Below are 13,544 nucleotides of genomic sequence, written 5' to 3'. Positions count from 1 at the left end.
ACTTTTCTACGTTAAAAAAGGGTTAAGAAAATGAATAATGGATAATAAAGGCCAGCAGTGTACTAAAATAAGATTCCAATCTGGACTTTCAGTAATTGCTCTCAAGTTTTGGATGCACATCAATTCTGCTCATTTAGATTCCTTTATATTTTCATTTTCCTCTAAGACAAACTATTAAAGTACACTGGCTATCAAAATCCCAGAAGACCTGCATCTAAAGGACAAGAAAAAGTATACAATACTTTGCTTATTTAATAAGCAACTGTTTCAAAAGAAACACTTCAAAATATATATATATATATATATATAAAAGCACTTCTGTAAATAAATATTGGCAGGGTGTGGTAGAGTCCATAAATAAGATTAAAAGTAAATTTCTTTAGGCTCACAGATGAGAAAACGATTAATTACAGTTGGGAGCTTGGTCTATAAGAGCCGTTGGTCACCACTTGGATCCAGACTCACGCAGTGTAAATGATTTGGCAACCAACTGTAAAATGATCTATTTATATGGAATCTGTGATATCCTTGATTAAAATTATGGAAAGGTCAAATGGAAAAGCCAAAATATACTCTGTCTCTATTTGTTCAGTAACATGGCTTATGAAGTAAAGAATCTCTTTGTTCTAAGAATTTGGCTAATTTACACTGAACCACATACTTCTATGATGGTCTCATCCCACTTGGTTTCAGGGAGTTTCCACAGGTGCATGGTTTTCTGTTACTTGAATTTTTACTTCCCGTTCTTTCTTCCCACATATCAAATGCCCATGATCCTCAAGAAGGGGGGAATGAATACTGTCAGTACTAAACATTTTAAAGTGTGTCTGTGACTTTCCAACAAAGAGATCAAGCCTGGCTTTAGCTGTGGGACCTCAAAGAGGAAAAAGGAGGTGACATCTACGTGTCAGTGTTGGCACATCTCCCACATAGGGAATATCAGTTGCACTGCTAAAGGTTGACCCTCTTTATCCTTTTTCAGGAACTACCCATAGCTCTTCTGATGTACACATTAGCAGTTATGTTGTCAGGAATATGTACAATCTCACTCAAGCCCATGCGGTCCAGTATGAACAACTAGCACAAAGAACAGAACAGTCTCCTTCAGTGGACCAAACATCACAATGTAGAGAAGGGAGTATCAGGCAAACTGGGCTTGGATTTTGGCTTGCCACTTTCTGAAAACAGCACCCCTCAAACTCCCTCACCAAGTCTTGAGGAAGTTACTTCACTCCTCTCATTTGTGAAACTAGATTCGAAAACACCTACCCCATGAGGTTACTGCGCAAATTAAATACAAAAATATAGGCAAAATTGTTAGCACAGTGTCCAGTATCAGGTAAGATCTAAATATGAGGTGCTAAGATTACTTCTAGCTCTATGACCCAGAGAAAGAATTTGCTGATGGAAAAAAGTCAGCTACCTCTCAAGGTTTTTGTGATGATTAATATACACACATAGTCTTATTAAAACACAGTTTACGGGCTGGGGTTGTGGCTCAGAGGTAGAGTGCTCGCCTAGCATGCGTGAGGTACTGGGTTCAATCCTCAGCACCATATAAAATAAAATAAAGATATTGTGTCCACCAATAACTAAAAAATAAATATTTTTCTAAAGAACAGTTTACTAAAATCCCCTAGTGAAATGCCTAGTATCTGAAGGATATTTATTAAATATTAGCCCAATTTGAATATGTACCCTCAACTTAGTTTCTTGGGATTATAATAATGTAGAACTGATTCAGCTGATGTAAGCAAGAAAAAGTTTAAGATTATTCTCCACAACAATAAAATCTTGATGTTTTATCACATTCTATTTAAGTGGAATCTTAAGGAAATCGAGTAACTGGAAAATAGATGCAGGATGAAACTGAATACCTTCTTGCTACATGATCATGTTAAATTTATTTTAGGGTTCTAGATAACTTGAGCACACTAGCATCTCTTGATAAAGTCATGTATTTGTGCTTCAAATTTCTAGGTCAATTTAAAAAAAAAAGGTGAAAATGGTTTTGGAGAGATAATGAAGTAAATCAAGAAAACTCTGAGAAGCAGCTGCTGGGGAAATAACCTGCCACCTTCTTAGCCGTAAGTTTTACAAAATTAATAGTAAAGTTTTCTTTGCTTTTTCTTGTTTTTACTCTTCATTTGCCTAAATGTTTTTTAGCAGGCTTAATGCTTCAGATTTTCTCTGCGGCTAGGCAAGTTCGAGTTGCATCTTCAAGCCACAGGCACTCTTCACAAGCTTGCCTAGAATGCTATGCTGGAAGTTAGAGAGCTGAGTTATTACGAAGGTATGAAGCTGGATGTATTTAGCCACTATTGCCATAAAAACACCTCTATACCCACCTAAAGTTATATACTTAGGATGTATTATTCTGGGGAACTTTTTCAAATACTTGTTTTATACAAATTCAAAGCTAGAGAATTTTCCAGGTCTGGTGATAATCCAAATTCACTGCTTTCCTTTTTCTAAGTCCTGCAAGAATTATGCAGAAACTGCTAAAATACAGTCTTAGACAGTAAGAAGAAATGAACATGATGAGCACTTCAAGTATCTATGGTTTTTCTCAAAAGACCGTATTACCATGAATGATGAAACATCAGCTATGCGGGTGAAGGATTTTCACAAGTGCAGGCTGGAAGTTTTCAGTACTTGTACTTCCTGGCTTTACCACTAGTCTATAATTTAATCCAACTTCAGAAAAGGGGAACAACACACAATAAATGAAAAACTGCACATAATATGATATGGTTGATGGAAGATAAATTAGGATGATCTCTTTTCCTCACTGTCTTTTAATGGGCTTTCTAAATATGAAACACATATTGACTGTAACATTAGACCACAGGGGACCCAACCCAGCAGTTCTTTTTTTTTTTTTTTTTTTTTTTTAATTTTTTATTGTGGGTTGTTCAAAACATTACAAATTTCTTGACATATCATATTTCACACTTTGATTCAAGTGGGTTATGAACTCCCACCTTCACCCCATACACAGATTGCAGATTCACATCAGTTACACATCCATTGATTTACAAATTGCCATACTAGTGTCTGCTGTGCTCCGCTGCCAGCAGTTCTTTTTAATGGATATCACATATTGGTGAACTGCACTTATTAGGATAATAGGAAAATTATGGAGAAAGAAATAATATTAGAATTCTACTTCGGTGACAACTGTTTTAAAGCATTTGGAAGCCTTCTCATGCTGTGAATAAAAAATGTATAGAAATGGAAGCCATGGCTCCTAGCAGTCAACTGGCTTGGTCTCGTGGTTTCACACAAGGAAAAGGTCATCTTTTACTCAGACTATAGACAGTGACACACTCAGAGCCTGAGAGAGAATTTCTTCCTCTTAATCACTCATCCATTATTAAGCATGTTCTCCTTGGAACAGTCAACAATGAATCAATAAAATATATTCCCTCTGTTAATAATATAGTATCTATCCCCTTGAGGCTATTTTTCCTTGCTTTTAGAATTTGTCATTTTTAGCAAAGCATCTTTCTCCCCCAGATATAAAAATCAACATCTGGTCAGAAAATTTACTTTGAGCCTTTCTAAAATATTAACATGCCCTTGAGTGTACAGTCAGTTACAACCTTTATACATTAGAAAAGTAAACGGGGATACTGGGATATAAATTTATTTTTAAAGTCAAGGTCAAGTGAAAATTGGATCTCTTTTTGTTTGGAAATAACAGTATTTTACAAACTATACCTTTTATAAAAAGCAATCTGTGTAGATATGTATGCAAGTATTCTACTTCATCACAAGTAGCACAACTTAGAAAGCATGAAACAGACCCTCAGTAAATATTTGATGACAGGCGAAAGAGAAAGAAAAACAGGCAGAGGAGAGAAGAGAAAATGAGAAGGAAGGATGCCCATGTCTTATTTCCTATTTACAAAACTCTATCATTTATTTTTTTGACTGAATTATACATATGTTTCTTAGAAGAACCAAACACTTTGACTCTCTGGTATTAAAAGCCTTTTCCTACATGACTGTATAGCCTAAAACACTTCTGTAGTTTTGAGATTCAGTGGAATAATACTGAATATTCCAATTGTATGCACTCAACTCCTTAACTCTTCCCCTGAAATACAGCTTCAAGTATTCCACATTTGTCTACAATAGCACATTGGTGGTTAATTATGTGGGGAATAAAGTTACAATGAAAGCATAATTAATATCTTTCCCTACAAAAATCGTGGAAAAACAACTATAAGATTAAACCAACTGGGGCATCTTGCAGGACAATGAGAAATATGTCAAAGAACAAATTTTTACTTATTGTCTTTTAGATGACCAGCAATTTTATATACATTTTAAAATTTACAGTAACCCCTGAGAGTTTTAGGCACAATTACTATATAACTAACATATTGTAAAACAAAAAGATTAAGTAATTAGCCTAGCTCAGGATCACACTGCAAGAGAGCATCAGCAATAAAATTCAAACTCAGTTTCCTTTACTGCAAAGCAGATGTTTTTGTCTACTTTATCACACTAACAATTTTATAATGATGAAATGGGATATGGTAAGCTATCCTTCAACTGGATATTTTTCCTTTTTCCTGTTGGCTTTTGAACTATCTTCTTTCCTGCATACTTCTGCTATGTAACCACCTAGAACAGGATAGGAAATATAATATTCACTGCCTCTATTAATTCACAGCTATCCCATTTCCAAGAAAAGGGAATTGTAGCATCAAAATCATGCATCTACCCATGAATATCAACCTTCCTAGTCAACTGTCCTTCTTAGATCTTCAGAAAACTTAAATATATGACTTGGGTTACCAAGCAATAATTGAGACTAAAAGGAAAGGAGAAAAGGTATGAAGAAATGAAAAGCCCACAAGTGATGAGGTTTTCTAGAAGAGTGAGAACAAGAAAGACCAGGAAGAGGAAAAGAGGAAGACGTGCCTTCACAGAGACAAAAAAAAAAAAAAAAAAAAAAAGATGTAATACATTGTGGGCATAAAGACAGTTTTCTTCGTGATTAGTGACCACTATTTGCATTTCTGTAAAATCATGTCTGAGTTTGCAGGATCACAACAACATCCACACAGTTGCTGGTTCGTTGTTACATACTGTCCCAGTGTTGAAAAACAAGTCATCTGCCAGCTTAAATATTATTGACTCATTGATTGAATGCTTTTACTAAGAGTGCATGTCGTGATGAAAGGCCAGTCTTTTGTTGTTTTTAGAATACTTTCTCGAGCTGTATGTGCAACTGTATTGTTCTCTCACAGGCATTTTTCAGTTTGCTGTTGAGAAGTACTGAATATATGATAGATCTATACAACTTGCTACTCAAACTATGAAGGTTATGGGGAAGTATTAGATTGTCTAACAGTATTGAGGTTATGAAGGAAATACACAACCATTAATATTATAGTGGTTTTGTAAAACATGAGATTGTTATAAAACTATGAATTTTTCCAAACTACAAATAGGTTTCACTATTTGTAGTTTGGAAAACTACAAATAGTGAAACATCCATAGATCAATAGTGAAAAATCCATAGATTTTTTTTTTTAAATCCCTCCTGTTCATGTACACATCTTTTGTGAGTGCCACTCATCTGGACCACTCTAGAAAGAAGTGGTGCAGACAACCATCTGGTTGCAGAATGGGCCAACTGCCCAACAATGTATAATTAAAAAGAAAAATGATGAGGACAGGTTTGTCATTCAGACCTAAAAACTAACCCTAAATTTTAACGAATAATAACAGCAATAATAATGCAACTAAAAGTTAACTACTTTAAAAAATAACATAATCACTTTAACTATATTCTCTTCTTTTTTATCTCTGAAACAATTCTATAAGGTATGTACTATTGTTAACCCCATTTTACAGATGAGGGAGGTGAGGCTACGCTAACTTGGAGAAAGGAACTTGCCCAATGACACACATTTGGCATTAGCCAACCTGGGACATCCAAAAAGATTTTCTGACTTCAAAGCACTGCTATGCTGTTTTACTGGTACCACCTAGAGAGAGCAAGAATTGTCAGAGTGCTTCTGAAATGACTCCATAGTTATTTAGGACACATGTTTTACACAACCTGGGGAAAACAAGTCAAAGGAAAAACTACTACTTTTGAAGCCTGTACTTGCATGTGTAAAATGGTTCAGCCCTCAGTATCTCCTTTTCAACAATACAAAGATCCTTCCTAAAAGGGAAATTACATGGAAAATCTTTGTTGTGTTTTTTTTTTTTTTTTTTTTTTTTTTTTTTACAAAATGAACACACTCTGATATGTCTTTGTTGGTTTCATATTATCTTCTTTGCCAGCATCCAATTGAAACAATGAATATATAAGTTTCCATTAGCCTCAGGTACCCATGGGGCTGACATTAGGCATATCTTTTGTGTGTGACAGGTGTGCTGACAAAGCCCTTTGTGAGTACCTCAAACCACAGAACAGCTGAGTGGTAATTTTTTCCTTTAGGAAATTTTGGTGGATGATTACTCAGACCTACCTAAAAAGTTGCAGACTTTTTAAAAAAATAAATAAGTATATACATGTGTATAAATAGAAATAAATAACTGAATCCTTTTTGAACTTTCCTAAGTTCAAAAATTCCATAACTAAATGTGCCTGTGAATACAACATTTTGAATGTGCAGACCTCCCTGAGAGTCCATGCTGAGTGGCTACAGGGGTTACCCCACTTTTTTTTCAGGAAGAGCTCCACATAGTTGTTTCCTTGGGGAGCATATTCAATTGATTTCTGACAATATCTGCCATGCCATCCAGTTCTAAGCACTTTTTAAATTATGATATATTTCAGATCAGGTTACATCTTAGCACTATTAATCTGACACAACCTCCCACAAGCCATAAAAATTTTAGTAGCATCTTATTTATCTTTTACATGCAAAAGCATTTTGACTCTGATCCATAATAATACAACCATGTGTTTTTTACTATAAATATGAAAAGGTTTTCTCTCAGAATCCATAATTCAAAGTGGATATCGCATGTATGTGCTCCACATTTATGGCCCAGATTTACACCACCCCCAGAACACTGTGGGACTTCTGGTGCCACAGGGCCTTACTTAAAAAGTGTGACTTGTATATCAATTTTTATTTTAAGGGACATCAGCCTATGGCTAAATGCATAACTTGAAGTTACCAGTATAGTTGTCATCTGTATGATACAAATACTCACCTTTATTCTACCAGAGCAAATTTAAAGCAACTTTTCTTGAAGTGAATCTTTTTTTCAAAAACCTCGTATAAGATAAATCATTGGTGAATAATTCCAGGAAAAAAATTCAAAAACAAGAGTTCAACCCTATTTTTGTGAAAAAGTTCTGATACTGACTTAGGTTTGGCAAGACAGATGCTAAAGTGTTGAGATGTAAAGAATCACATTCCTCATCCAGAAGTTGCTTTTATGTCTTTGCTGACTCTAGAATATAAATCTACTCCTAGAACATAACATGTTCTCTTTTCTTTTTTATTTTTTGTTCCTTCTTTTTTCTTGTTTACACTGACTACTAGAGATGAACTGCAAGTTTCCACTTTTATCATTAACTGGCTCTAATGTGAATTTCTTTTCTAATTTCATGCTTCAAATTAGATAAAGTGAATTAGTATCATCTTTGATTCTTCTATAAAATTTATGATGCATTTCTTAAAAGAAGAGATCCCATAGCAATCTATAAAATATGGACAAAAGTTCAGAAAATTAGGACTTTATACCTATTAATATATATATATATATATATATATATATATATATATATATATATATATATATATACACACACACACACACACACACACACCTAGGTCTCCTCAGTTAGCACTTAAAACTAAGAATAGCTGGGCTATGATCCCAAAGGCTTGGGAGGTTGAGGCAGTAGGATCGCAAGTTCAAAGCCAGCCTCAGCAAAAGCAAGGTGCTAAGCAACTCAGTGAGATCCTGTCTCTAAATAAAATACAAAATAAGGCTGTGGATGTGGCTCAGTGGCCAAGTGCCCCTGAGTTTGATCCTGGGAAAACTAAAAATAACGTACAAATTAATTTCTGCAAATACTGCAATTTGAGTTAATTTCAAAGTATTCTGAACTTCAAAGTATTCTGAACCAGATATGTTCACATTCCAGAGCTCCTCTTTTCACTTACTGACCAAATCACATGATAAAGAAACCTCAGACTTAAACTCAGGAGGATCCTTAATCCTAGAAAATAAAATAAGACCCTTTCCTCAGGATCATGAAACCATATCGCAAATCTGCAAGCCCAGAGCTTACATCTTTCACCAAACACAGGCACTGAGTGAGAGGTCCTCACCTGGGTCAGGTGGCACACAGGCACAGGAAAAGTGTGTATTGTAGCCCACTTTGAAGTCAGAGTTGATGGGGTAGTAATCTGCTAGTTTGATCATCTTCTTGAAAGCATCATAGATAAAGATGAAGCTAATCAGAGAGGAGAAGCCCTCTTCTGTGAAACGAGTGAAATACTGCACCAAGAAGCTGGCATCAGTGGCTACCAAAATGAGACACAGGAAGGCTGACCACAGGCCGATCCAAAGGCGAAACTCCAAATAGTCAAAATTATGGTCCCTGGAAAGAAGAACGAAAGGTATTTAGACTCCTCTCCAATGAAATACACAAAATACAAAACTACCAAATGCCTACAGTACAAGCTTACTTGATTTTATCTAGAAAGATTTGAGATTCAGGATTTGGTTTAGTGATATTATTATGCAACCATATATGATTCTGAAAGTTTCAGGAAAGCACATGGAAAAATACTCATAAACTGTATATGAATAACTCACTAATTTTCTCATTCAAAAATATGGTCCCTCCATTCGTGAAGCTCACATAGCAAACAATCTAAAAGGAAAGCATTGAAAGCTCATATATATTTGATAAATGTCAGTTTTACTGGCTAATAAACATGTTGTAACTCCAAGTCACTCAGGAAGATGAACTGATAAAAATAATTACATTATAAAATACGAAGTGATTGTGTCTTGGAAAAAGGAGTAAATAATTCTGACAAGTGGATGGATAAAGTTTTATGGGGAAAAAAAAGGGTGTCTACGAATAAGTAGAAACTTTCCAAACTTACTAGGAAGAGTCAGACTAGGAAGAGAAAAGAACATTAAAAAGAGATGTGGCATAAAGTGGCATAATGCTCACTGTGGACAGAATGCCACCAATAAGAGGAGACAGGATCAGAAACATGAGCTGCTGTCCGATCAAGAAAGGTTTTTTGTCACGTGATAGCCAGATACCATCACTTTTCACACAGTTGCCCACAAATTTCATGTCCTTTGCTGAAATTGGGTACAAAGCATCTTGTGACCACCTTTTTCTTGCCAATGCTTGTCCCATAGCAGACTCAGAATAGGTGACCTCTATCTAATGAGGCTACTCTCTTTTGATATCTTCCCCATTTCTTATAAGCGAGTTAGCTCAGGATTTCCAACTATGAAAAGATGGGTCAAGTGCTGACATATTATGATTTCAAACTGATTCCCTTAAAATTATGTAAAGAGTACCTTACAATAATGTTTAATTCATAATTTATCTGTGATAAAAGCAGATAGGAACACTTCATACCTAGGAACCAAGAACTATGCATGATTGAAGCTCTTGAGCCCACAGGTTTCTAACAATTGTTAACAATGTATTTTAGCATATTTCCAAAAGCATCATCTCTGCTTTCTCTACCACTGACCCAGTTTGGGCCTCCAGTGAGTCTTTTACCTGTAAGAGCCTCTGAACTGATACCTATGCCTATCCTACTCAAAATCATTTTCCACACATCCAAAATGATCTCTTAAAATGAAAATAAGATACCTCAGATTAAGACCTTTTGATGGCTTCCCATTGTTCTCAGAATAGAATTTAAATTCTCTATCTCTTGCAGTGCCTGGCATATATGAGGTACCCAATTAAGACTTGTAGATGAATGAATGCAAGCCTGTAGCTTAAGACTTGACTGAGACAGTGACTACATTTGTCTATGAACTATTACTTTAAAGTAGGAGAAGACTGACCCTGTGTTAGCTAAACACTATCAAACACTAGAATTAACAGTTCCTTAGACACTGTGATGGTTCATTTTGTGTCAACTTGTACCCATATATTTAGTCAAACATACTGAGTGTTTAGGTGAGGGTGTTTTTAGAGAAATCAACATTTAAATTGATGAGCTTTGAGTAAAGCAGATGGTGCTCCATAATACCCGTGTGCCTCATCCAATCAGCTGAAGACTTACTAGCACAAAAAGATTGGCCTCCCTAGAGGCATGAGAGAATTCTCCAGTAGACTGTCTCTGAACTTTATCTATAACATCAGCTCTTCCTGGTTCTACAGCAGACTCAAACACTTCAGACTCAGCAGAAACACTGATTTTCCTGGGTTTCCATCCTGCCAGCCTGTCCTGAAGATTTTGAACTTGCCAGCCTAGAAAAGCATGTGAGCCAATTCCTTATAATAAATATCTTTCTGTATATGCATCTTATTGGTTCTGTTTTTCTGGAAAGTCCTTATTAACACAGATACCAATTTGTCAATATGCCTCATTTTATAGATGAAGGTATCAAAGCAATTGGAAGCTAAGTCGTTTACCCAGTGTTAAGGTGTTAATGGTAGGGGTGGGCCAGAAACTAAGTATCCTGATTCTTGGACTGCTCCTTTTAAAAATTACACCATGAAAAAAATAAATAAATAATAAAATAAAAATCAAAGGGAAGAAACACTACAGATCTCTTTCTTTTACCTCCCTATGAGGACACAGGAAAAGGGCGACCATCTACAAGCCAAGAAGACTTCCCGCCCCGGAACCCAAATCCTGCCAAAACCTTGGTCTTTGACTTTCCAGCCTCCACAACTGCCAGAAGTAAATCTTTGTTGCTTAAGTAAAGAAATAAAAATTACACCATGGTTCCCCTATATGACTTATACTTAGCTCAAGACAGGTTTGGCATCAACATTATCTTCGTTTCCCTCCTTTCACCAAATTGCATGAATTAGCATACATTGCCAAAGCAGGTTGTTACTGACCTTGAGGTAGAAAATTATCTCCTATAGATTTTCTGAAACTTTCTGAAGATGGTTTTCCCATTCCCTTCCAGTTCCTTTTATGGCTATAGTCCTACTGTTTAATCCTATGTGTATCTTTGTGAAATAAGTACACTACAGAATAATACTACAGAACAAGCTGAGTTGTAGGAATTTGAGATAATTTACATTATCATCCAATGAGTCAGTGTCAGATAAGAGTTAAGAAACACTTTTTAGTACCTCTGATCCAAGAGACATTTTCCTTAAAAGTTTAGAACAAAATAAAAATGAGTTTAAAACAATGGCCTTGCTTTCCTACCAAGATGAAAGTTAGAGCAATCTTGATTTATGTAAGAATGCGAGTAAGGGCCAGGCATGGTAGCACATGCCTGTAATCCAAGCAACTCAGAAGGCTGAGGCAATAGGATCTCAAGTTTGAGGTCAGCCTGGGTAACCAGAATACAGTGGTAAGTTTTCTCTGAGATCAATCCCCAGTACCACAAAGAATAAAAAAAAAAAAAAAAAAAATGCTAGTGGTTATTATAGAACTGGTGTTTACAGGTACAGGTGAGAAACAAATTTATTAACTAGCTAATGGCTAGGAACACCATAAGTTTGGGTACTAAGGGAAAGGCACAGATAAACTTCAATCGTAAACCTAAACAACATACTCAAGTTGCTCTAAGAGCCAAACATACTCCAATAGTAGTTCGATGAGAACAACCTAAATGAAATAATTAAAACCAGTGGCACTTCATTAAAAAATCATGTGCTGAGAGCAGCAAGAAGAAAAGAGAAATGAGAGATGAGAAACTTTTAAATAAACTGATGATCTGTAATGACTACACTGAACCCATAAAATAAGAATTTACCCGTATCTCCAAAAATAATAAAATATGTTGGGGAAAATCTGGGTAAGACAAAACAAAAAGTTTCTTTACTAAAAGACCTCTCAGATCCCAGGAGGAGGATGCAATACAGAGCACTTTCCAGACTGTTGGGAACACAAAAGCCTTTTTCCATGGGTCATCTAATGGGCTTAGGAATCGATGAGACACATTTTGGGAAATAGCAATTTACTAAATACTTTTTATCTAGACAAAATATTAGCACTGCTGCTATAACACAAGCAAATGAATACATTCACAGCACATGAATGAAATGTTTGCAGCATATTACTCAATGATGGATTTAAAGCATGGTTTCTCAAATGTTTCTCATTGCTTTACAACTGTTTTCAAATAAATTACTTGGAACTATGCAACAGTACCAATTATGATGAAACAGAAGGGAAAGTGAGAAAGGAACTTGCTTAGTGAAAGGAAACCATCTCTATCCTACAATTATCTAAAGCAAACCAGGATGCAAACATTTTCTGTAGATTAAGGCTCTGATCACATTTCATCCAATAAATCTTTCTGCAGAGGTTGTGCGTGTTTGTTCCTGTTTATAGTACATGCTTGTTTAATCTTTCTACAAAGGCTTTCTTGTCTCACGAAATGTTTTCTTAAACATATGAAAACTGTTTGACTCCTTCTATAAACTGACATGAATAAAATTCTTTCCAATGTTCTCAGAATTACTACAGAGATCTGTAATAATGTCCTACAGAAAACTCACAAATTTTAAAATTTAGGACTTTAAATTCTCAGAAGATTCTTCCTGATGTTCTCAATCCAGTTTTCCAAAAAACTCATTCTCTCCTTGATCTTGTGGACATTTTTTTGTGACACACACAGTTTTAAAGTTTTGAGTCCTTAAATCCATGAAGTACTATGTAGATAGTGACTCTACTCAGAGTCCTAAAAATGTACAACCTAGAATATGGAAACAAGGAGTGCTAGCAAGTCACTGAAATTCTGCAGTCTAAGGATTGAGACCTGCCAGTAAAGGTATTCACTCCAGAGGTATCCAGTACACTAGAAAGAGACCAGAATACTCCATTTTATTTTGAATCTATGTGTTTGCTAACATGGCCACTTATATAATTCATTTAACTCAATGCTCCCCTTCTTACAATGAGAATTTCCTAAGGGAAAATACTGATATTATTGTCCTGTTCATTAGTAGTGTCTAGTGATTCCTTAAGAGGCATGGGCTCTGGAGTCAGAAAACAGAAAGTCAAATCCCAGCCCTACCACGCACTGGTGATGCAACATTTGGTAATTTACTCACTTGCTCTGTGCCTTCTTTCTCATCTATAAACAGGATGCAGTCCTTACCTTACAGGATTGCTACAAGAATTAAATGAATTTGTACGTGTAAAACACTTATGAGAATACTTAGTATGTGATCAGCCTCAAATGTCTGTTATTATTCAGTTGAGTTTTGAAAGCTGTCTTCAATGAAGAATACTGGTACTGGGGTTAGGAGCTGTGACCAAGTATAGAGCATTCACTCTCTCATTTAGGAGCCATGTGGCCTTGAACAAGTCATTTAATTTATTTAATGAATCAGTTAGGATCATGACAGAAAACAGCATTCTCAAGTG

The 13,544-nt window shown here is 35.6% G+C and overlaps 1 protein-coding gene across 6 annotated transcripts in view; it reads right to left on the bottom strand.

Moving 5' to 3' along the window:
• Slc4a4 (solute carrier family 4 member 4) overlaps positions 1-13,544 on the bottom strand; it is a 406,144-nt gene that overhangs the window by 71,872 nt on the left and 320,728 nt on the right. For all 6 annotated transcript variants that reach the window (XM_058574042.1, XM_046428692.2, XM_058574038.1 and 3 more), the window contains exon 14: positions 8,325-8,596. In XM_058574042.1, coding sequence (XP_058430025.1) covers positions 8,325-8,596 — 272 coding nt within the window. The remainder of the gene's footprint in view (positions 1-8,324; positions 8,597-13,544) is intronic.

Source organism: Marmota monax, unplaced genomic scaffold (assembly GCF_021218885.2).
Source record: "Marmota monax isolate L192 unplaced genomic scaffold, Marmota_monax_Labrador192_F-V1.1 WCK01_AAM20220418_F8-fsc00132, whole genome shotgun sequence".
Lineage (NCBI taxonomy): Eukaryota > Metazoa > Chordata > Mammalia > Rodentia > Sciuridae > Marmota > Marmota monax.
This window is presented reverse-complemented; position numbering and strand designations above follow the sequence as displayed.